We start from the raw sequence: 26336 nt of genomic DNA, 5'->3' as shown, positions 1-26336 counted from the left end.
AGAAGCCTGCTCAGTAACACCTTTAATGGAACTAAAATAAATCACCACGGAGACACAAAAGGTAGAGGGGAGAAAAAGCTTTAAACTCTTTAAACAGCAAGTCCTCTCACTGGAAGCTGAGCAACAGCTACTTACATACAGATATGCAGTTTTCAGGAACATCAGGGAAAGCTAAGCTTAGAAATGGAGCCAGAAGCTGCTGTGGTCAGTAAAAAGAGCACATACCTTTTCTGAGGGAAATACAGAAAACCCCAATTCTGAAATTTAGCCACTAGTCTTCCTATAGCTAAGGTTTGAACTCATCCAGTAGGCTGACAGCTCACTAGCTACTGCAAAACTGCTGAGCAAGGAAGTAACTCATCTGAGGGATAAAAATCAAAGGGACTTTAGTATTGCCACAAAGTTTCCTAGTACTTTAAAAGTTACTGTGTAATTTATCAACTAAAACTCTTGAAGAAGTACTTAGAGCAGAGGATAATCACCGTAAGGCTAACTATTCCTGCTAAAATACACACACGGTGGATATCAAGTAATTTTATCTAACTGAGCTGTGATTGCACACTATACCATTAGTGAATTTGCAATTCAAACTACTAGAGATCAGAAGTCCTAAAGTCTACTCAGGAATTACTCTTTTCTAACTGCTTTTAAAACGTACCCCTCAGCAATACTGGCCTAAAAAGGGGACAGATAACCACCTTCTGACATGTGACAGAGTAAAACAACAATGACACTGCACAAGGATTAGCCATGAAATACTCTGGAAATGGGAAAAGAAAGCCATTTTAAACAAAGATACTTATCAAAGGAGTTTGGCCCTTTCACTGCACCCTGGTTTTCGACTTAGTCTGTACAGTAAAATGCAACCACTCACAGAACAGACAAAGGTAGTGTCACTTTTTAAAAACGTGCTGGCTTCACCTGTCATTATGCAGCCCCAAAACACAAAATACATATTTCCCTACCATGGTTATGCCAGCATCCTTCTTTCTTGCTCTGTATAGTCTGAAACAGATTTGTACATTAAGAACAGTTTTAAGCATTTCCTATGTGTAGGCAAACAGTCTTTAGACTACCTTTAGTCTCATAATACAAAAAGAAATTATAATACCAAAAAGCTTTCATTTAACAACACCACCTAGCCAGATGTTCAGTCAGCACCACTAATCCCAGCCTAACTGATATCTGGAGCAGCACAAAGGACAAGGCTGCTCTGAATGTCACCTGAAGCAACAACGAAGGTCTTAGATTACAGGTTCTGCCCCAGAAAAAAAGCCAGGCAGAGAGTCTTCCACTGTCTACTACAAAGACACTCAATCATCAACAGTCACAGGGAGGCACTCTTATTGGAGTGACCCAATTAATATTCTAAACAACAACTAGCTAGAGAAAGGCTACAAATTCTTAACCCCATTTTTTGCTGTTTCTGCCTCAAATCAAGCATTTCTCAACAGTTGCCTGTGCAGACATTTACCCAGACATGTGATACAGATCATAAAAGCCCAGAAGAAGAGTCCATCCCTCATTGTAATGCTGTAAGTCATATATTTTGCACTATTGCTTAATCCTTCAGGGGGACATGTTTTACAGACTTATTTTTAAAGATTTCTTTATTGTCCTAGGAACTTACATCATTATTGCATCATTCTAGTTATATTTGGTATTATTTCAAATACTACCCACTAACTGAAGTCTTCATACACTAGATTTTCAGCCAACACTTTTTTTCCTGCAAGTTCCTATTTTTGCTCATTTTAGTTTTGTGTCTTTCCCACAGAAGTGATTTGCACTGACAAAGCCCTTTCTTTCTCTAACTGCCTTCATGCTATCTCCAAAGAACTAAATATTTAAAACAACAGTACCAAAAATTCAAAGTGCTCCCTTACAATACAAAGGAGAAAAAGAACTGAGAAATCTGAACTCAGGGGGAAGGAAGACTGATAAAATTATTTTCTTCAAGTGAGACCACATATAAACAAACAGATAACAGGTTTTGTAATTCACACAGGTGTGATCAGAAAGTACTAACAGAACTTACAGAGAAAAATCAAGCACCACTAACAACGGGTTGACACACTGATGGCAGACAGAAAGCCAGCTAATGAGTTACAAGCCAGTTGAGCCGTGTGAACTGAGCACATGCACATTATTACTCTTTCACAGATAAGAAGGAGAATGTGCAAATTTGAAAGTTTGGGCAGCAGCAAAACTGTCTCTGCCATGACAATTGTGGAAAGGAAGAGTACTGGCACACCACTGGACAAGGTCTGGGACCGGGCAAAAAATCATCCTCACTCTAGAGCAGAAATATTAGTCCACAAAACAAAATAAATCCTACTGTGTTTCTATATGCTACAACATTGTAATCCAAACTGGTATTCTTCCCTCCCAGGCCCTTTTGCTTGGAAGGCATTAAAAAGCAGCTGGTGACCAGCACAGCCCTGCAGCAGGCCCTTTGGCCCTTTGGCTCTGTTTCCAGACGTTGCTGTAGCACCATGAAAGATCAGCCAGTAAGATATTAAGAAACTGCTGATGCCAATTTTCCTAGTGTTAATGACAATTTTCTTATTTCCCCGATCTCCACATTAAGACTGCAAGCATGTATCCTGGCCAAAGACATAGCTCACAGAGATGTATTTGGCTGGCATTTTGGTAAATCCCAGGAAGTCACATAACCTACCTATTAGTGCATATGAGAGGAACTTATTCACAGAGGTGAGTGCCAATCCAGTTATGGGGCCTGTAGTGTCTTCAGAACGGATTACTTCCAGAAAAGGTCGAAGAAAGACGTTAGGTTCAATTTCAGATAGCTCTGTGAAATAAAAATAATTTTAAAAAGACAATTAGAGTTGATTCCTTAGGATTCATTTTCTCTTTAAGAATATACAGCAGTTTCACCTCAGAGAAAAAAAGCCTGCACTAGGTTAGTTTCAGAAGGCTGGTGGGAAGGTCAGGGTTGTTTTTACATATATACACACACACAAACACGCACATAGGTATAGGCATATATTTTAAAAGCAGTGGTTTGTAAAGTTCACTTTCTTGCGATCTTCAAAACAGCTTTCTGGAGCTTTCTAAAATCTGATTGTAGGACACTCCGTAAATGCCACAGAGGCCACTGTTACATAAATTTATGATTTAACTCACTGGCAGATTCAGTTGCATTTTCCTATTACTCTTGGAACTGTGTGATCCCATGAACTATACAGACCTTGTCCCACCTTCTGCCACCCCTGTATCCTACTACAGATAAAGCCTCGTGCTAATCACACGCAGAGTACAAACATAAAGCCAGGTTCGTTGGATCTCTTGCAGCTCTTTGCCTGAATACAAACTGCATTTCTGTGACACTAAATGTTTGTTTGGCAAAGACAGGAGAACCCCACAAGATAACCTAATTTAAAAACTCTTCTGTCTTGCTCTCAGAATACCTGTGTAAGCCTCTCAACCAAAGAATTAAAAAGGGCACTCTTCTCTACTTGCTGCTTTGGTTGGCAAGGATCCCCTCTAAAGCTGCAGTACAAGAAGGCAAATGCACTGAGCTATTAAGCTGGAGAAAAAACAACTAACAAGCTTCCTGAACTTTCCAAGATGATCAAGGGATGCTTTGGGATTGAAAAAGAAATACAGAAGAGAATAACCAGAACTAGGGAAATCGACCAAGAAAAACAAACAAAAAACCCTAACCAAAATAAAAACCAAACCCAACTAAATAAAACACAAGGAATCAAGATAAGAGGAGCCCTGAGGGGGATTTAGGAGAAAAAGCATTAAAAAGCAGGTGAAGGCAACCACAACATAGTAAGTACACAGGCACAGAAGAATGCATTAAAAGTAACTTGAATAATTCTGAGACTAGAAATATTTAAGTACAACACTTGGCTCAACTTGATGAAACCTACTTTTTATTCCTAATAAAAGTTAACAAGTCTAATGGCTAATAGTGTCACAGGATCACTGGCATTTATATACTTGATAATCAAATATTGCATTTATTTGTCCTATGAGCTTCTTTGAGGCAGGGAGAAAAAAGACTGCAATTCCTGAATCCTTAGACAAGCTGCTGCTTTTCTATCTACCAACATAATTCAATTATTTTGCTGAGGGGAAAAAACCCAAACCCCTTATTCTGAGATAAGTGAAATTCTATTTTATCACAATTCCTGTTGAGAAGTCTTAAGTATCAGAGCAAAAAGTCTATCAGAAAGTATGTTAACGTAACTGTGTCAAATTATGGCAAAGGACCAAAGGAAGAAACAATACTTTTGTTTTAAAAGTTAAGAGCACAAAGAAGAACATCAAAGTGCTGTTAACTAAAGCAAAATTGCAATCAAAAGGGACTTTGGGAATCATTACACCATCTCTTACATTTCAGTGACCAGTTCAAATAAGGCCAACACCACTAACTTGTGAGGGGTTAAAAGGAACATGATGATTCAACCTTTTTGGCTTAAGAACAACTCCCCCAATTTGTCAGATAATATCCTGGTGTGACATTACAATTGTGTCACCTCTCAATAGCACATGGAAATGCAGCTGATCGCAAGATATTTTCACTGATGCTTATGTAAGTGTGCTTTGTAGAACACTTGTCTGGTTACAAGCACTTGGACAGCAATAAATATAGTAAGACTACTAGGGATCAAAACTCAAATTCTTCTTCCCTGAAACTGATCCTTTCTACAGATCAAACCATATTCCTGCCAATTCCTCCAGTCTTGTTCAAACCACTGAGTCCCAGGATGAAAAAGCTGCCCTTGATTAGCAAGAAAAACGGGACTTCAGCAGATGTACATCCCTGCACATGTAGAATGAGACAATGAAGACACACTTGCTAGCAGAGCATGTATAGGGCACCATTAATACATTTTTTGGGACAAAAAATAGATATTTTCTTTACAAGAGTAGGGAGAGTTTCAGGTCTTTCCTTTCAATTAGAATTGTGAATCTTGATGTTGTTAAAGATCAGATTCCCTTGCAGTCCAACTGAAATTTGCAACTTACATGAAGATCACAAAACAGCTTGTCATAATTAGGATTTAACTTAGGCACATACCATTGATTACACAGCAGCTTTAGCCAGTTTCCCTAATATTCAGAGATTCCAGACTTTACAGTAACAAAGCACTTTACATTAAGCTCTCTGAAACTGATGGTTTATGCTGTAAAACTGTTTAGACTGGGTAGTTGATGCTATGGTATTAAAAAAAAATAAATTAAAAATATGCTAGACGAAGAGAGCATTTTTAGTGCAGGACTTACCCACTAAAAGGCTACTGTCTGAAAGATCTAAATGTCGGTGAAACACCAATCCCACTTCTCATTGCTTGCACTTGAGGAGTATTCAAATGAGCTCTTGTTACCAGAAGTATTTGCAGGCACTGAGGACTTACAAGGGTCACCAGCTCCCTTTTCAAGGCAGAACTTAATCTTGGTACTGGTCTTTTGCTTCAATGGGAAGTTTGGGAGCACAGAAAAACACTCATATTGTCGCTATTCTTGCTATACCCTGTCTTGAAACAGATTACCTTCATGGGATGAAGAAGGTTCAGCATCTGAAAGTGGCACTAGAGCTACCCGGAAGTTTTTAACCCAGTGATAATTTTGCAAACAAACCATTAAATCAAACATATACCCTCTTTGTTTAATTCAGTCCTGTTAAGATCAATGAAGTTAGTTCAGAAGCTCTTTCCTCTACAGGTTTTCTTAGCCTTGTACACCAAATGTGGCAGTGTCCAGAACAAACTTGCCAGCCTTTTTGGATCAACAGATACAACTGCAAGGTGCATTCCACGCCAGCTTTTCTACTACAGCTCAGGTTGGTTTGATCTAGAGCACAAAACAGCAGGACATGAATAGCACTCTCTTCACAGTACTTTGTTAAGGTGGGATCATAGTCTCTAGAGGGAATTGTTCTCCCCAAAAGTTAAAACTTCACAGAAGAAACACTACAGGAACTCCTGCCATCACCTAACCGTAAAAGCAATACTGTGCTCTTCTGAAAATATCGAGGAACCTTGGAAAATGTAGGAAAATCAATTATTACTTTAATAATTCCTTGTGACAAAACAAAGGCTATATAAGGTACACACTAAATGTCTGGAAGTACATACTTGATATTTATAACAACATTCCAAAAAAAAATTGCTATGAATTTTCAACTCCAGTTCTTGTTCTGCCAGATTCAGGTTCAGGCATTGCAAGTGAAGTAACTGTAACCAGTGAGAGAACTGAGAACTGCCAATACAGATATTTCTCCAAGTATATTTTCTAGCAAGAGACATGGTTCTCTGCTTAAGTAACCCGTTTCAACTCTGGGGAAAAAACCAACCAAACAAAAAACCCACCCAAAAACTCACCAAACCTGCAAGTATGACTTCAGCCAAGGGTATTACAAGAGGAAAAACTTAGTAAGTATCCACAAAGAGAACAAAATTTCACAAGGGACTCCTTCAAGCAGCCTTCCCTTGAAATCTACTCAAACCCAGGGAAAAATTATATTAAAACATGACTTAGTCTTAAATTAAGAGCCGGGTCTGCTTTGGGGACCAGCTGGAAAGCAATTCCCATTCTTTTTGTACAGGTCCATTCAATGAAATTTCAGAGAAGCAAGCAGAGACCAGGATCAGCACAACACTCAGAGATGCTCAGCTAGCCTAAAGCAGTGCACAGAAATTGAGGAGGGAAAGAGTATCTTAAGTAATGTATCAGAAAACCAACTCTTCAGGCTGGCAATTTTAATGAGGACAGAATTCCTTTGAGACCACAGTGCTTTCCTTCATTCTTCCTATGGATTATTTGTACTTAGACACACATGTCTATAAAGATATTTAAACAACTAATTCATGTTTAAGCACCTAACTCCCATTTCAGCAATCCCATTCAGCCGTTCTGGCACTTCAGCAAACAAACTGTATCAGACCTCTGGCGTCCCCTTTCTCCTGAAGTACAGGAGCAGGTCTCCCTCGGAAGAGTTTTCTTATTGTTAGCACACTGTTGGCACATTCCTGATCTAAAATGCTCACATAAGCTGCTTTCTCTGGCAGTTCAACTCTTCACTCCTGAATGACTCTTATCAGGATCGGCTATGCGTTCCGAATCAGAGTAAATGAACAAGAAAAAATTGTTTATGACAAGTTATTTCAACATCATTTGTCCCGAGGACAGGCAACTGCAACCCAAACCACATGACCTGGACTCCTCTTATGCAGCAGCTGTTGGCCTTTGACGCCCAGCCTTCAGAAAGGCTGTCTCAATTGTATCCCACGCACCTCTGCAGTGCAGACGAGCTCAGACAAGAGCAATGCTTTGAGCACGCACTATTACGTTCCCTGCTTACAAACTGAGCTGTACAATGAACAGGCATTCTCTTTTCTTAAGGTGAGAAAAAGACCAAGATAACACTGTAATAGAGCAGAAAGCCAGCTTTTTGGGACTCTTGCCTTAGGGCTCAATCAGTTTATGCCACAGAAAATCAAGGTATCAGCAAGTGCTTCCTGGGTCATCCTCAAAATCACTTTCTGGCCTATGTGACATGCAATTTATTTCCAGTTCACCCAACAAACACCAAAACGTTTTGTGTTTTCACTCAAAAGATGAGAAGCCCCTGCAGTCTGGATCAGCAAGTTAGACTGAGTAAGTTACAAGGAAAAAGGACAAAATTGTACTTGCCTTTTAAAACCGTCTAAAAGTATGAAGTGGTCACACGTTATGGATTTTCATAAACATTTTAACTGCTGAAATAAGTACTGGCTTAATCTCAGCCAGGTCAAAATGCAGGACTGCAGGGAAAGGAGAAATTCTTTTCAGTTAGGCCTGTGATTATCAGCTGTTTAATTTAGAGGTTAACAAATCTAGCAGAAAGAACCATACTAACTCGTTCCTCTAAAAATTTGCAGAGCTTGAATTTGCTTTACATAGAGTCCCTAGATAACAGGCACAGAACAGTATATGCGTACTGGTTCTAGGTGCCCTGGCAAAACTGCAGCTACAGCAGCTCTACAGCTGATAAACAGAGGAGGAGCATGTTTTTCACCACTCCGAAAACAAATTCTCCAGACTGACTGAACACATGCCACTCTGCACCTGAACTGAAAGACATGCCCTGACTTCTAGCTAGCAAGTCTACTCCAACTCTGACATTTAACTCCAAATCAATAATGGCCAAATAATGTTGGATAACAAGTGTAAAAAAGCTAAGCTATAGATGACCCACATTCATTTGTTCCCGAGCGTATGTTCTGCTGCACACAGCCCTGGTAGAGACAGTGTTTCAAGTGAAAAGAATCCTCTGCCATCTCTCCCCTACAAGGGGATCTTAGCTGTTGTTTTCATCTTGTTTTTCTTGCAAGTTCTAGACCAGCCCTTGCAACACAGTGCAATGCGTAGCACATTGTAGAGATTTTCTGATCTGAAAGGAGAACAGATTGCCACTTATACAGTCTGACTTAGCAGCTAGCATTACGAGAGAAAGCTCTAGTTCTCCTTCCTGAAAATAATAATGGCAATGTCCACTAAACTTCATAAACAAGAGGTCATCAAAAGCCCCTGGATATTCTCTCCGGGTTCCCCAAAATATCATTGTATTGTCCTAATCTAAGCTCTTAATAGATAAAGAAAACAGGATTCTGCCAGCTAGGGAGAAGCTGAGGAGCCAGAAGCTTACATCCTAGTTTCCAGAACACATAAATACTGTGGGGATTGCACAACACAATATACATACCGTGGGGATGTGTGGAAGCAAGCTTTGTGCATCTCTGAAATCAATACTTCACTACAGTAAGTGATATCAAAAGCTTTGCATACAATAAAAATAAACACAAGCTGAAAATCAAGCATATTCAAACCAATGAAGGAGAAGTGTGAATTAACTGCAATCCTTTTCAAAGGATATCTGTAAAATATACTCTTCAAAGCTAATGCCCTATGAATTAAAGTGGTCATTCAGGGGCCCCAGCCCACCAAATCAAGGGGGAAACAGTGCCATTCACAGCCACACATGAATGCAAAGCTGGAATTACAAATGCAGTTTGACAAGGGGAACCCAGAGCTGTCAAGCCTGTTCTGTTTGCCTAATTTCATTACAATGGCACAAATGCTTTCATTTGTCACACTCCAGCTTCATGTGTTTATCTCCCTTTCATTAAACATGACTTTAACAAATTATTGTTCCATAGTGCCAAGATCTCAAGCACCCTTCAGAACTGAGATTTTTGTTTTGGGGAAGCATGACAGAATGCATACTGAGCATTTGACTCTTCACATCCTTTGGTTAGGGCAGCATAAACTCAACTAAAATACTGTCTTCTACAGAATTAGTTACATCCACCAATGAAGCAGAAGCAGTGACAATGCCACCAGCGTGAGCCATTAGTTATCAGTAGTTTCATCTGATGCTATGCTTCAAATTCAGCTGTTCTGACTGACCATTAAAAATTCCTGGGCATTTTTTCATAAGCAGGTATTTGCTGGAGTATCCTCAGCCAAAACTGTGCTGCAAACTCCAGCTGTGCCTCCACTGTTACTTTAAGTACTTTTCACCCAGCTGTAGTATTCTGTTCTAGAGTGGTATTACAACAAGTAGAAGATACTCACTTCAATAACAAGGAAAGCAAATGCCATCAACAAAGGTATGGAGCTACACAGGAGGCAAACTTCCATGGTTTCTATTTGGATGGACTTAAAAGTACAGACATGGCTACTTGCTCCACCTTGAATTTTTAACACCAGTCATGAAGACTGTTGAGTGTCTGGATATGAGGTTATTTCAAAAGTTGAAGTTGTTTAATTCTGTCTTTATTTCTTAGCACTGAGGAGACAGTAGAGATGGGCATAATTGCATCTTGACAAACTTTTTTCTGAGCTATGGTTGGCATGTACTGGTCAGAGGTTATAACCAAAAGACTCTGCTTCAAAATAAGAACAGCTCTTGAAGTGAACTGAGGGGTAATTTAGCACAGTAAGGTTGAAGGTCATCAGGAGTAGACCTGGCTACAAATCCCAGACTATTTCCTCTCGTCCTGTGACCTGAACATTTCTGAAAGGACATGACTAATTCTGATGAAAGGCAAAAATGCAAGTAACTATATAGTAAAAGCCTCCTATCTGCAAGCTGGTCTCTCATGAGTGTGTCTTTTGCCAGTGTGAAGAGTAATAAGGGTAATTTCAATGCTAACCCATCCTTGTTTTCATGAAACCCTTCCTCCTACATCACAGTAGAGGAAGCATTAGAGCACCACTTGATTTTGCTAGCACATTTCACAGTAAGATTATTTACATATGATAGAAATGAGCAAATTCAGAACTGCTTGAATAGTTTTTTGATCTCCCTTACAGGAAGGTTGACTGCTCTGAGAGAAGGGAGATGGGGCAATACAGCTGATCTAAGCCTCTGATAGGTTTTGGAACATACCATTAGTTTTGGGGCTTTTACAAACAGAAACAAGCTCCAAACTGTTAATGCCACTTGTAATGGCTCTTAATGCTACTCCAAAAAACTGAACTCCCCAATGACTCTACAAAAACTGATTTGAGATTTTACCCCTTTTTGAAGCATTTTTCTCCCATGGGTGGAAGTTACTTAGCCTGAAGCTCTGAAAAGCTTCCAGGGGAGAAAAAAATCACCCTTCCTATACAGCTGCAAGGACAAAGTTCTTCTGCTTACAAGTTTCACAGGTAATTGAAACTTAGCATCCACTCTTAAAAACTCCAACAAAACAAAACCATCCCATTAAAAACAGGCAAGTAAAATGCAGGCACACATCACCTTTTGTCTCTGTTCAGAGCCAGATGAAACTATTTCAAAATATTCTTGCAGAAAATCACCATGCATATGACAACAGCCAGTTCTTGTGATGAACCTGCACTGGGTGTGAAGTTCAGAAACCACAGGCACTCCTCCAAGCCAATGACATTCAACTCTAAATGAAATTACTAAACCAAAATAAACCAAATCAAAAAGCAACCATCCCGTGACAAATTCATCTCTCCTTGACCAAATGCTGATAGTTATTGATCTTGCTGCAGTTGTGAATTAGAGCCAGGTTTCCCAAGGTTCCCTCCTAAGACGAGGAAGAGAGCGTGGCCACTCTAACAAGACAGACTAGGCTAAATGAAACCTGTGGGGAATTGCACACTGCCAAGTCCAGAGGATGGACTTAGCTGTTATCTTACTGACAGCACAAGTTTGATGTATGTCAAGTTTAAGCACTCTTTTTCCTCTCTAAAAGAAATTGGCACATGTTGGAGAAAGAGCAATTAGATTGTGACACTCTACAGAACCCTATTCAGTCACTGGACTTGCTTCACTATGATATTTTACACATCTTGCACAGTACCAGGCCCAAGCTAAGTAGGCAATTTAAAAGCCCAGGAGAAATTAAAACTCCTTCCCCGGTATTTTAAAGCACAGTAATTCTCCACAGCTTTGTGTGCCTACCATGCTATGAATAGAGCTCTCATTGCAAATTCACCATGTTGTGAAAAGGAAAGCTTCACTATTTCTAGGAGGCTGGAGGAAAAGATTACAGTTTTATCATCAATTAGCTGTCTGGATGTTACTCCATTCTGTTTACCCTTTCCTCAAGGGAAGCCCATGAGTGCCAAGGGGAAAAATTAAAAGGAAATTGAAGAACAACAAATCCCAAACAAGCCAAGACATTTCTTGTGATGACAGAGAATCAAAAATGCATCAGTGAGACAGACAAAATCCAAAGAATGAAATGAAGAAAAGCCTGATGACACAAGAGGAAAGAATCTTTTAATGACAAAAATCTCTCAAAGGTTTAATGTACCTTGCTGTTACGATTTACACAAATTCTTCTATTCAACCTGAACTAATCTAGGGGACACTGTGCTTTGCCATATTATCAGAAAGTGAAATTCCCAGATGCTAATGGCAAAATATGATGGCCCAGAGCTCAAGAACCCACACATCAGGTTACCACAGATCAAAATGGGAGACTTGAGGAGAGCAGGATGCAGAACATCATGGGGATATTAGTTTCAAACCCAGAGAAGTAGAACACAAGCAAAAGGAAGAAGAGCCCAGCCTGCTGGCAGCCAACCCAACCATTATCTTAAGACATTCCAATAGTAGAAACATTAAGCAACTTTCTTTTCCCCCCACAGCAATAATTGAAGCAAACAGTAATCCATGCACACACACACATCCAAAATTGAATGCTGCCTGCATTAAAAGGCAGCTCAATTCCTAGAATGATGACAAGTGAGCATTATGTTCTTGCAAATGGACCGGAGAAAAAAATTAATTTCTGCATACCGCAATGTGCTAGAGCAATCCACTGATACAAGGTCCTGATGATACATGAAAAGAAGCAGAATTCCGAGTTTTAACACTTCTGGTTTTTTTTTCTTTTTTTTTTTTACAGTTTTTGCATCTGAAGAGATCTGTGAATGCTATTCAGCTTCAGTGATCACTGAGCAGGATGTATCTTAAGACAGGCGTCATGGAAACAATATTATATCAGTCCCCAACTCCATTAAATACATTTTTTCCATGCTCTGAAATCACGTTATCAGCTATAAAACAATAAAATGTCTGTGAAGAATCAAAATGGCCTAAAATCTATGTGAAGAAATAGAATACTGGTTGCAGTCACTAAGAAAGTGTCAAATGGATCTATTTTAGTCTATTACTAATGGTTTTGATCTAGTACATGCCCATGACAGAAGAAATCACTTCTGAGTGGTTCAGAAGTTCAGCTGAGTGATCCTGATAAAGGCCATCACTGACTACATGCTGCCCAGCAAGACTGATGTGAAAGCAACACCACAGCGCACTTCAGCTCACTCAGACAAACACATCTGTTTGTTCAAGCCAGCCCCCAGTTCACACACTTAGGTAGGCTTCTTCAATCCCTCTCATCTTCCCTTGGGCACAACACAGCCTGGCTCTCCAACTGGAATACACAACACACACTGAACAGGTCAGCGGACACAACTCTGCTTTAACCTCTCACCTCCAGCATTTCTGCTGCCATGACCTCTGGAGTAGAACCATTATACTTCAACAGCACTTATTCTCAAGACTTGGTAAAAAGCCAAAGACAGAAGAATTTCCTTTTCATTTTCAATCCTAGATCTACAGAATCTGCTCTGACAGGATGTAAGCACGTATACAAATAAACTGACCATCAAGTGGTAACAAGGTCCTTGATCACATACAGGCAAATCAGTCTACTCAGCCTCTGCTACTCATCTCCCCTTCATGCTCTTGGGCAAGTCACTTCATCTCTGCTTCAACTCCTCATATGAAAAGAGAACATATTTGGCCTTAAGTGCTGTACTATTAGATTACCTAGAAATATTATCCAAAAAAAGCAGCTCCAAAAAGCAATAATAGCAATCCAATAAAAGCTTCCTGCCCTATCCTCCCAAAATCAAAAGTTAACGAAGACTCTTAGTCAAAACAGCTATTTTACAAGTTGATATTTAAGTCAGGGAAATAAGACAAGCACTGTATAACACAAGTTAAAATCAAAATGATCTTTACAGTTTAGCGCATAGAAAAACAGCAGCTGAGCTTGTGAAGTATCAAGGAGATTTACAGGACAAACTGGAGAAAAAATTTGGCAGTGCTTGGCCACTCACTTTTGGGGTGTCAGTGTTAAGAAACTTGATTTTTAAAAAAAAGCTACCTAATTTTCAGAAGAACTAAGGAATGAGGGGAAGAAAATATACATCTTTTTCTAAAGAGCAGTAGTTAAACTGCTAGTAAATTCTCACGACCTTGTCAGAATGAAACCACTTGACACACAACAGCATTTTCAGCTTTGAGACCAGTGCTTAAAACCAGAAAGTGACTCTAGGTAACAGAAGGATTTCGAGGGCCCTTCCAAAAACTTGGGATGAAATCCCAAAGCCCTGAGAGAGCAAGGCGAGCACCTGTTTTCCTGAACAGTCGATTTTTTTATGCTGCATACTTTACACAGAAGCTGCATTATTCTGGAGAAGCAGCATTCCAGCCAAAAGTGCACAGTTAATGTTTTTTGCAGCCCCCAGCTTCCAGTGATGGATGACCATTTTATAATGAAATATTTTATGCTCAATCAACTTACAAATAACGGATGTTTTATCACACTGAATTAAAAAGAATGTTTTTAACAAAAAAAAAAAAAGAGAAAAAAAAGAAGGAAGCAACAGGAGAGGATCAGTGATGAGCAGAGGCAAAAGTTGTTCCTATTAAGGGTGGGTAAAAACATCCAGATGATGGTTCACTTTAACTCTCACTGCTTCCAACAACGCATGGAAATGATGCATAAAGTAGTATTTGCCCTGAAAACACCTACTGTAAGTTCTGTTCTAGACCATTGAGACATGAGACTTTTCAGCTTCTACAAAAATAATTTGATTGCATAACATCTCAATTAGTTTTCTAAAAACCTAGGGCTAATACGTAAGCACTGTCTGAAAATAAACCTTTCAAAATACTCTAATCTCTGATGCCCATTCAGCATTACCAAAGTCATTCCTCAGACAACTCCTAATCAGCTGTGGGGCTTTCTCCTCCTGCACTTCCACCTGTCAATGCTGAGCAATAACCAGAGAAGTAAATCCCTTGTACTCAAAAGTCTACTGCGATTTCTAGGTCAAGTTTTGGAACCAAACATCCAAATTCAACTGATAATCACAACTCAGTGTTATACTGTTATGCCACAACTGTTATTGTTGTTACACACTACAAGTCAAGAAACCCCAGAGCTTGCAGGGCCATAATTGAATCAACACAAGTCCTTCAAAATGCCAGAAGCATTCCTTGTCCCTTTTCTCCCAAATAGCGTATGAAAACGTCTCCAGCTAGTCCAAACATGCCAAATCACATGAGAATGGAAAGATAACCTTACAATCTTAGGAAAAACATCTCTTCTAATAGGAATAAAGTAATGCAGGAGTGCAGAATAGTATGAGATGCAGTGACGAAGCTACATGGGGAATGCCAATTAGGTATTGTGAAAGATATTTTCTAAAGAAGGGTGGTCAAACACCAGTACAGTTTGCTGAGAGAAGCTGTAGAAGCTCTGTCCCTGGAAACAGTCAGAATTCAGCAGTCTTTAACCCTGCACACAATCTCACTTCCAAGTTGGTCCTGCATTCAGCTGAGTATCTGGACTCCAAGGGTCTCTTCCTACTTAAATTATTCAAATTATGACTTGTGCTTAAAAGAAACAGAAAAACCCCTCTGTTATTGTACGTGTAGGCACTCTAACTCCACTGAGTGAAGAGAATTTCCCCTCCCAGATTTTCTATTGATTAGTAGTAGCAATCAATAAATACCAAGCAGAACCTCACTCCAGAACTATACCTAGAAAACATTCTTGATTTTCTAAATCAGTTTTCTAAACAGAAGCTGCAGACCCAGGCTGTAACTGAACTGGAAAAGAACAAACCAAACCAACACACAAACAAAAAAATCCCAAGCCAAACCCTCCACAGTTTACCAAATTTGGAAACTTTAAGAAAACTAGCAGAAATAGAGCATGTTGTTCCTGTGGTCTCTTAAAAAGATATTACATCTGCTGCAGATAATAATGTCAACAAACAAACAGCACCTTGGCCCAGAGTCATAACTTCAGATCTAAAACAAGCCACACTGCAACAACCTGATGCTCCATTACATTCAGATTTAATTTATAGAGCTTTCACACTACTATTTGAAGAAATGCAAATATTAATCAGTCCAAGATTTCAGTCACAAAATCAATTCCTCTCCCTTCCCCATTCCTCAGCTGAAGGCTGGCACTCAGTGAACCAGACCAAAGGGAGAATAGAGTTTCCAGCACCTGCTTCAGCTTTTAAGTTTCCAATTGAAACTGCTGTGATCTGGCAGCAGGCAGTCTGGAGATGTCATTTTGCTGCTCTGTGAATGACTGAATCTCAGTACAAAAAGAATCCAAATAGAGAAATGAGTGAAAAGAGCAGCAGTGGACAAAGGAAGCCACAACACAACTTAATACGGCCAACGAGAAAGAGCAGCTGAAGACAGTGTTCTACAAAGCACCAAGTCCCCTACAGCCCAGTACCCTATTCCCCCTCTGTCTGCCTCCTGATGGTCACTGTGGGCAATGCTGAGCAGGCATTACTTTCCACACTTGTGACAAAGCTCTTTCAAAGAATGGTAAAATATGACTCAGCACTGATGTATGATTTGGAATCACTGTATTACTAGACATTACAGACCATGGTTGTTTACCACAGTAACATTAGGATTTAAAATCTAGAAATATACATTCCTGCTGACAGGAAGTTTCCCTTCTTTTACAGAAGGACACACAGGTAACTCAAAATATAATTCCAAAAAATAGTACAGAGAAAGAATGTCAAACACATTTATTCCTCACTATAATAGGCTTCAAGAAGTGGTTGCAAAACTGTAACAATATACCTGCAAGCAGATTCCTTCCACAAAGAGGAAATGCTCTCACTCTTAGCATGTCTGCTTGAAAAAAGCAAAAAGATACTCCCTTTAGTCCTGGTCAATACAGCATCTGTACCACCTCCCTTAAGAATCCAATTTAAGCCTATGAGTTAGAACAGCAAAACTCCTAAAGTGAATGCATCTTTACTGTGGTCAGAACCTCCACAACACTATGGCAGCACTCACACTAGGTAAACTGCACCTTCAGACTGCTGGCAGCAATGTAACTTCAGTTTAGTTTTGTCATAGTATAGGACAAAACTGGAGAGGTGCAAAAATACAGTTGTTTCAATTGTTTTAAAGAAACTAAAAAACTCCAAAATAAAATCTCCTACACACATCCCGTCAACACCCATTCTTCCTTAATCCGATTTCCTCCCCCAAGACAACCACTGAGAACTAATTCTTCTTCCAGCTCTCAAGGCTTCCTTGGTCACAGAAACTCCTCACTGAAATTTCCCAAAAGCTGGAGAGGCAGAAAGAAGAGTGGAGAAAGGGTTAACCCACAGCTGGGAGAAAGTTTCCCTGGAAAATGAGAACACATGCTGTGGCTGTGACTAAATTTCACACTGGTTCCGTTGAGTACAAACATCCACAACTGTGTGCATTTGAGAGAGTAGGAGAAAATGAAATGCTCCTTATATATTAGCTTCACCTGCTAGGTTCCTTCAAATGGATAGTGACATGCCCAAGGGACAGCAGAATCCTTCAGACTCACTTCACATTTCAAGCAGAGAAGAGGTGCTGCGGGAAACGGAAGGAAGTAGTCCTTCCCTTTCCTGCTCCCACATTTTTTGGAACATCCTGGAAAGCCAAGCCTATTATCTTACAGAGATAATTCTGCTGCTTAAGACTAGATGTGTCAGCATGGAAGTTACCTGAGTTGACACTTAAGACATCTGTGCCATCCAAGTACATAAAAAGAGCAACTGTACAGAGCGAACAAAGAATATGTGCACTTTAAAGATCAGCTGATTATGTTTCAAACAAACAGGCAGCCCTTCTCTGATCAGACATAAATACAAAATGGAGATTAGGAACTACTAAGATAACCAGCACATGACCATAGAAAGGTTTGGATTGGAAGAGTTCTCTGGAGGTCACCTATTTCAACCAATTTCAATTCAATTCAAAGACTGTTTTGGAGCTCTAACAGGTTGCTTCAAGGCCTTGTTCAGTCAAACTTTAAAAATCTCCATGGATGGAGATTCTGCTCTCTCTTCCCTTGTCCCGGTATTTAACTCTCTCTAATAAGATTTTTCCCCCTACGTACAATTGGAATTAATCCATATTCATGACTATGGATCTCCTGGCCCATATAAGCGGCTCTGTCTTTTTTTGTGATCCCTCTTTAGGTAGTAGAAGACTGCTATTAGGTACCACTCACCAAAGACTGTTCCATTACAGAATGGCAGGAAAGCCTTTAAAATAAAGGAGAAAAAAAAAAAAAAAAAAAGAAAGATGTATCTTCACTGAGCTGAGAGATCTCAAGAGGGGTTGTCAATACAAAAAGGCACAGAGAGGGTAGCACTTATACTTACCATCCCTAGATGATTAGTAAATAGCAACAGATCAAATATAGAACACTTCCTTCTCCTCAAAGCATTTTTTCACTGAACTACACAAGGAGAAGCAGAAAGCTGGCAGACAAAATATCTAAAGCAGGAAACATATGATTACTGTCATCTCCAATATGCCCAACACTGTTCCAGGTAGGGACAGAAAACTTCTGCTCTGCTCTTTTCAAAAGGGGATTATAAGTTGTCCATATTTAAGAAGAAGGCAGGTAGGGAAGACCTTCATTAACTATACTAGTCTTTATCTCATTTATTGCCTTTATTTACTAAATGCCTACAAAGTTCTGTTCAAATATATAAGGATTGTTTTGTAGCCATCCCTCCTTGACAGGAACTAGCAAATGCAGGGTTAGTAGATTACAGTAAATCACTCACTATCCATTTCACTGCATAAACTAACTTAAAAGGTTAGAAGACCCTCACAGCAAGGTATTAATCACTTGCTCTCACCATGGCTATGTAACAAATGTCCCATCTGACCTTAAGTACCTACTTTCACACTCCAAGTTGCCCTCATTAATGAACACACCAATTTTAAAACAAACAAAAAAAACACAAAAGAAACAAACAAAAAACCCCACAAACCAACAAAAAAATGCCTAAACCCATCTTTCCCCAGTGTCTTCAAGACTCCAAGTAAAACAGCCATGATTCATCCCATGAGTCATATCACGTGAAAGTAAAATACTTTGCGAGCTTATTTTCTTAGGCTGAAAGGCAATCAGGCGTTCATTTATATTCTTTTAAATATACTGACAGTGACTTGGTGCTTCCTGTCCCAACTATCACTAGAGCAATATATACTTGCACCTAATTTTTAAATTTCACAGATTACAGAACTGCAGTTCGACCAATCGATACATTCCTTTTTGCCTCAGAGAGGAGGGCCACCTACATTTCACTGAATGTTGTTAGATATTGGCTAAGAAACTGATAAAAAGATTTCTTAAAGAAAAAAAAAAATTGTTTCCACACACCGTGAAAAACAAACTACTTAAAAGACCACTAAGTGTCAACATGACACAGTGGAAGAAGTGGAAGGGGTCTAGGTGGGTAGCTTCCAATAATTCAAGGCATCTTGATGTGCAGTCCCCATCCCCGGAGATAGTAAAAAGCTGCCTGGACATAGCCCTGAGCCACCAGCTCAGAGCAGCCCTGCTTTTAAGCAGGCCACTTGGACCAGAAGACCTCGGGAGGTCCATTCCAGCCTCAGCCATTCTGCTATTCTTGCAATTCTACAGACCCAATGAGAATACAGTGATTACCAGGGGCTTAGTTTCCTGCTAAATATTTCTATCCTTTAGATTTGGAGGCCCACTTGAAAAACTGAAACTTCAATGATGCCATCAAACTACTTTAAACAACTCTAAAATTAATTGTCCAAGTTCTCATGACTTTAAGGTTTTACTCATGGCTTCCAATGCTGGAGGCCATCAAAACCAGACACAGACTGAAGAGCTTATTCAGCTGTTCATTTTAAGGTACCTCATATAATGTGCCAGGGGAGGGGAGAAATTACTTGAGAACATATCAGAGTGCAGTCTTCATTCTTTCACTTACGTGTGTGAATGATGATCACTGTGGCTGCTTAGCAAGTGAAACTTCAGAAGATACTAGAAACTACAGTTCAAGACATCAGTATTTATTTTTAACTATGCCATCAGGGAAGGTTCCTGAAGTATGTTCGATTTGGACTATGGTGCTATTTAATTTCAGGAATTTCAGGCACTAAACGCAACTCTTAGAAAGGAGAAAAATGGAACTTGTCGTAATTATCTAAATCACCTTAACAATGTTCTCCCTCAGTAACGATTACCTTCTGGGACCTTGTGGGAAGCAGTCCCTTTTATTTTCTGGTTCTCCACAAAAGTGCAAGCAGCTGCCTTGCTTATAAAGAAGCCAAGTTCTTATGACTTTTAAAACAAAACAAAAAATTGTATTTTTAGATTTCTTTTTAATTCTAAATACTTTTAGTCAAAACACTACACACCATTTATTAACTGAATTTACAGGCATTTATTTGCTTTAGAAAGTCATTGGTGGGGAGCATTTACAAAATATCAGACCCTTTACATTTTACTTGTTACTATATGAATTAATGTATAATTGCATTCTAACAGGATTCAGCTAAGTTACACCTGCTCTAACTGTACTAATAGTCACTATGCCATGCTGTTACCCATTGCATAGTCAATGCTCCTTTTCACACACAAAAACCCCCAATTCTTCTTCCTCACTGTATCCTAAATAGCTCTCACAGCCACTGGACAAACATCAGCATATACAAATGTGAACTATTTGGATAGCAAGCAACCAGGATAAAGCAAAGTACTTTTCACAGACAAACAGAAATAACAACTGCAGTTGTTATTTGACTAGAGTATGAACAGCCACCAGGTAAACTAACAGAAAAACCTCCCTGCCTCGTCATTATTAGCCTTTTTGTATGTTTTTGGAGTAACAATCAACTCAGCAACCCAGAAGAGATGAGACTTATAGGAGGATCCACACATCCTCTGACAGTCTGAAATTTCACTGTCTTTAGAACAAATCTTTTGCTCTGTCCTCTTATAGCCACTGAAGAACTGTAGCAGTGCTGGTGCGCAGAGGGGGGCTTGGGATGAGCATACTTCATAGTCAGAGAGGAAAAAACATGAATGTTAGGAATCTGTTACTACTACTCAGTAAAATCGAAAATCTAGATTTATCAAATAAATTTATGTTGCTTTGTTTTATCATTAACAGGACAACAATTATTTTGACAATCTTACAATTTTGTATCAGACAATGTTATTTCAGAACAAATGACAATCTATAACTAAAACCCCCAAATGTACAAGATCAAAACACACATTTCAGCAAGCTTCATATTTAGCATACTTCAAATTTCCTTAGCTACAACCAGATTTATTCTATCAGAAATTGTATATGGTCTCTGAAGAGTTAGTGCATGACCTTGCATCCCTTATGAGAAGTCACAGCTGTATTCCCACATTGACTGATAAAGACAACTGAACAGGCAAGCAGAGTCCCATCCCCTCTTTGAAACAGGCCAGACATTTAAAGTCATCTCACTAAAAAATTATTTACTACCATTATAATCAAACATAGCTGGCTTTCTGTTACATGGTTCAAAACAACACAAATCACACTTGAAGCATCAGACAACTTCATACTTGGATCCCAAGTGACAAAAGGTAAATCCATGAGGTGTCCTATGTCCCCTTTTAAAGGCTAACAACATAGCAACACAGATCTCAGTCTGGTCTGAATTGGGTTATGTCTCAAAGAAAATTCAATTCAAAAGCAGAAGTCTTCAAAATAGGGCAGAAATGACAGGTAAAGACATTTAAAAAAAAAAAAAAGGTAAGAGTATGTAGGAGTTGTGGAAGCAGCACAGCTGGTTAAAAAGGGTTTGGTTAATAAAGCTCAGGAGCAGGAAGAAGCAAAAAATATCTTGGAAAGACTACAGTTAACACGAGTAATGTATCAAACTGATACTTGGAGTAACAGGCTGGTTCACAGTTGCTCAATAGTATCTGTCCTGTTGCACAGAACAACCTCTCTGTTAAACACTAACATGATCCTAAACAGGATCTTCCAAATCTCTGCCTAGGTAAGCATTTCAACTTGAAATGCAACTTTCTGTTCTTACTAATATTGAAAACAGTCAAGTAGGACAAACTGCAAGTCCTCCTTCCACAGAAATAATTCCTCTTCAGTTCAAGTAGCCTTTAAACACAGAACCCCATTTCTTTCTCTGAAAATTTAAGTGAAAAATAAAATATACTAATAAATAATTTCTGAATTTGTGTCAGGTACAGTTCAGCAAGCTCTGTCCCTCACACTTGTCTCTGCCTCTCCAGTCTGTAGCTCTGGTTTAAAAAATCTGCCCCTCTGCACCACATTCTGGGAAGGATAACCTGGCCACAACTCAGTTTACTCCCCAACCTGTTAAGAGCTACTGGTCCAGCCATGTTGAGTCTGTATTTTCATCCTTTCTCCATGAGTGAGCTAGTGAAAGCATCTCAAAAGAAGCAATCTCAAGAAAAGCTCCATATTTTGTGGTTTAAACTAAAAAGATTTAAAGTGCAAAGAGCAAATGAGAGGCATAAAGAGCTTAAAATCTTTGCATACAGATTTTAATCTTTCCTTGCCAGCTCTTACACAGCTAATTCATCTCACATAAAGGTTTCTTAGAAGATAAGCAGAGGAACCTGTGCTGCTCACAATGCAGTGTCCTGTAGCCTGTCAGCTTTAATAGTCACTGACTAAACTGAACTTAAATCATTTCCTAAACTCTCACAATCTTCTACCTCCAACATCTAGAAATGGATCAACTTTACCTTTGATCTCTCTTCCCTACCATGTCAAAACGGGTATGTCACCAGGGCTGAGGTCGGGAAGTCATCCCTTCAGAGCTATATACACAGACACTACTTGCCCCCACCACTGTTTTCTGCTCAGCTGCCTTAAACAATCCTTTCTTAATCAAAACTAGTAAATACCCCATCAAAAACAATTACACAGAGACCTCTATCATGCACATAAGGAAAAAAGACCACCTATTTTTCCAAACTGTTGCAACAGAAACCTCTGTTATTTTGAAACAGCAGGCTAATGCTCATTAGCTTAGTACTAATTAACTGTCTCTCTATTCTACACCTCGAATGTTTGCAGAGGGAATGTTAACTGGCACCCTGCATTGGGAGGGTCAGGCAGACAATGAAGACAATCTGCTGTCTCCTCACAGTACAGCGAGGAAGCTGAGCAATTTCTGCTGTTGAGTGCAGCATATAAATGTATTCATGCTCCCCCATTCTATTAGTTCTATTTTGTAAGCCTCATTTAGGCTGTGGTTACCTCTTGGCACATGCTGTGTCCAGCCAGAAAAATCATTTCTACTAATCCAAAAAAGGTAAACTCCATTGAACCATATGATAAGTATCCCTTGCACTCCTGTTTCTTCCTGGCCTGTCCTGCAATTGTGTCCCAATCTGCTAGCATTAACACAGATACACAGCGGTATTTATTTGATGCCTATTCCACCAAGCTGTATTCACACTAAATCCTCCATGTGTATTTAATAAATCACACTAGTTAGGTGGGGAGGATTAGTTCCAAGTCACCTAATGACTATATCATGAGCTGCAGTATTAAAGGGATTAATATTAATCTTAGCCATTTCAATTCACTGCGAGAGGCCAGTCCCCACTCCAACAGAAGCTGCAGCAGGCAGCACAAGAAATTCTAAACAAGAGCATGAAGATTAATGAGGGCTTCCTCATTCTGCCTGTGAGTCTTCTTTACCAGGATACAGGGCAGCGAATCCTCAGCAAAGACAGGCTCATAAATAAACACACAACACCACAAATACTTTGAGCAGCTGAGCCCAGCATAGAGTTGTTTTCACTCGCTATCTGCTTCTACTGTAACCCACACCTCCAAGCACATTCAGGAATTTAAAAGGCTTGCAGAGCAGACGATTTGTTTTCTTTCACTTAAAAGCACACACCTCATTACTCATAATAAATTACTCATTTTAAACGAGCTTGTGGAACTAACAGCTACAATGAGCTGTGTTCAGAGGATGAGAGCAGCAGGGGAATTTGAAAGGATAACTCACTGCACCGAGGTTAAAAAGTATGTCAGACTCCAACAGATTTGACTGCTTTACTCTTGGCAAGAATTATCATTACAAGCAGAAGGAGTTCTTAAAAATGGAGAGAAAGCCATTTATAAAGAATTCATGTTAAAGTGAAGCACAAAAATGGACTGATACAAACTGATTTTCTGACGAAGTGCTGCACTCCATAGCCCCAGCAAAGGCCCCATGTAAGGGTCCTGGCCTTGACTTCACTGATATTAAAGAATATAAACCCCAATTACTGGCATAAAATTCCAGAAGTTCAGTTTTGGTCTACTGCAGATTTAGATGCAGTTAAGTGTCGAAAAAGGAGCAGTCTTTTACAGCTCACAGTTAATTCAGAGTGCCACAGAACAAGGAAGAGTCAGTCAAACAGCTGCATTCTGGAGACTAGTTGGTAAAAACGTCAGATGAAAAAGGGGGAGTTGAGTCAGCAATATTTTCTGCCTTCACTGAAAAACTCTAGACCCCTAAAAAAAAAGATCAGTTTAAACTGGAGCACAGGCCTGTCACAAGCTATTAACAGCTCAGCAGGTCCTCTAGGCACAACAGCAGCCTCAAACGCAGTGCAGATACAGCACAGAGCTGAACACAGTACAAGCACTTGGAAGCAAGTGGCTCACAACCGATGGAACTACATCGGATCACTACATTAAACATGACAGAGAAAAAGCCTTGAATTTGTGTTACACTAAAATGTGAGTGATGCAAGGGACTGGTGCCAGTTTATCCAAGTTTATGAACTAAACACAAGCAAACAGACAAAAGTGGAGTCACACCACATGCGGCTGAGAAGAAGGGAAGGGATCCATTAAGTGAACTGTCCAACCCTTCCAGAGGCAGAATAGACAGGAGATGGCGTTGACATTTTCTGTATTTGTAAACAATCTGCTGTTTTTTCACATGAGAAATATCTGGCAGCAAGGAAGTGCTCAGCTCACACTCTTACACCTGTTTGTCTTGTTTGGTTTGGGGAGTTGTTTGTTTTTAAGGAAAGGACAAAGAAGGAAATTTCAAGATTTAAGGAGGTGCAATGTGCACAGGTTTTATACTCCATTAGCCCTCAGCAGTCAAAGAGCTGAATTCCCAAAGCACCTTTTAAAAGGTAAAGGTATGCTACAGCCATGCAACTAAAGCCATTTCAGATGCTCAAGGAAGGGTTTTGTGTGGAGGCCAGCTGTTTTGGAATGGGTGAAACATCCTATATTCAAAATGCACATATCACATACAGGCAGACCACTGAATGTATTTTTTCGGACAAGTAACCAGACAGACAATACAGCTACATATATGTTTAAATGTTTTTAATGCTAGAATAGCTGATTTAAAAATTGACATATATTGAGTTTGATACTTAAAACTCCACAAAACTGAACTCTAAATCTTATGATTCAAAATTATTATTAAAAACAGCAAAACAAAAAAGTCTGAAGATTTTAAGCCATCCATGAAGACCATTATGGTTTCTCCAACAACAAAGTAATATCTGCCAAATTTCTAACACTGCAAGAGGCTAGAGCACTTGAAATGCTTCCATCTATGAACACCCTTAATACTGAATGTGCAACCTTGAGTGTCAGCCAAAAGAAACAAAGTAGTAAACCTTATAGTCTTGTGACCAAGTGGAACTCATTAGTCATCTTTTCACATTTACTCTAGTCCAATCCAAAATATGTACTCAAAACATGTAGTAGCTCACTTACAATTTCTATTTCTGATTCTCTTAAAGAAGGCATTCTTCATCAAATTTACTTTTAGCAGCCGGGTTTCAGTGAAAGTCAGCCATGCAGCCGGCAGCTTGCTGTTTGACTTGTGAAAGCTCTAACTGGTAACTTACTTGACACAATGTTGTAAGAAAAAATCTGGTTTTCTTCTATCTTGCAAGTTTCATTTCCAAAAGTGTTTGGTCTTCATAAATCAAAAATAACTAAATATTATTAAGCATTAAACACCTTCTTAAGTTTGTTTTCTGGGTTTCTACGGTTTGGGGGGAAGGGTACTTTTTAAACACAGAAAGGCAGACATGGAAAATAGAGCCTTCTATACTCAAGCTCCACTTAACCGCTGTTGAGAACATAATTTGTAACTTTCACCCTATTTTACAAAACCAGTAAAAGTAAACTCTGCTTACAGCTTCAGAAAGAGGATAGATGGAAGGGTATTTTTAGTGCTTTGGCAGGGACAAAGACAGTCCCAGTACCAGACATTCTTGTAGTGCTAACAGGCTGCAAAACCCTCATACGAAAGATGCTATTCAGACCTGTGGACACTGTATAAATATAGGCGTATGTGAGAACTATTTCTGTGCACGATAGCAAATTTTTCCTCCCCATGAAGTCCTCTATAGATGAAGCCATTCTGCCTGCTGCTGTGTCCACAGTCCATTCTGCACACAAGGTCAGGCCCATCCAGTGGAGCTGCATCAGTCTCCTGGAATGCTGAAGTCCACATATTTGCCATTCAACATGAAAACTGCTTTTCAAGTTCAATCAGCTATAAATGTTGCTTTGTTTTAATTTTCCACTGAACTTCCTGGAACCCATTATCAGACTGTCAGGGATGTATATTTAGCAATGGCAACACGGCCTCTTTGCCGCTGCCCCACTGCTCATGTCACCTCCAATAAACAGAAAAACAATCCACCAGCAAATGACATTTTTTGCAGACTATTTACCGC

General features: G+C 39.4%; 1 protein-coding gene across 3 annotated transcripts in view; it reads right to left on the bottom strand.

The window, feature by feature from the left end:
* Positions 1-26336, bottom strand: part of GBF1 (golgi brefeldin A resistant guanine nucleotide exchange factor 1) — a 106455-nt gene that overhangs the window by 42666 nt on the left and 37453 nt on the right. For all 3 annotated transcript variants that reach the window (XM_069019478.1, XM_069019479.1, XM_069019481.1), the window contains exon 4: positions 2681-2812. In XM_069019478.1, the coding sequence (XP_068875579.1) occupies positions 2681-2812 (132 nt within the window). The remainder of the gene's footprint in view (positions 1-2680; positions 2813-26336) is intronic.

Source organism: Aphelocoma coerulescens, chromosome 6 (genome assembly GCF_041296385.1).
Source record: "Aphelocoma coerulescens isolate FSJ_1873_10779 chromosome 6, UR_Acoe_1.0, whole genome shotgun sequence".
Lineage (NCBI taxonomy): Eukaryota > Metazoa > Chordata > Aves > Passeriformes > Corvidae > Aphelocoma > Aphelocoma coerulescens.
Note: the sequence above shows the minus strand (reverse complement) of the source record. Positions and strands in the feature narration are given on the sequence as shown.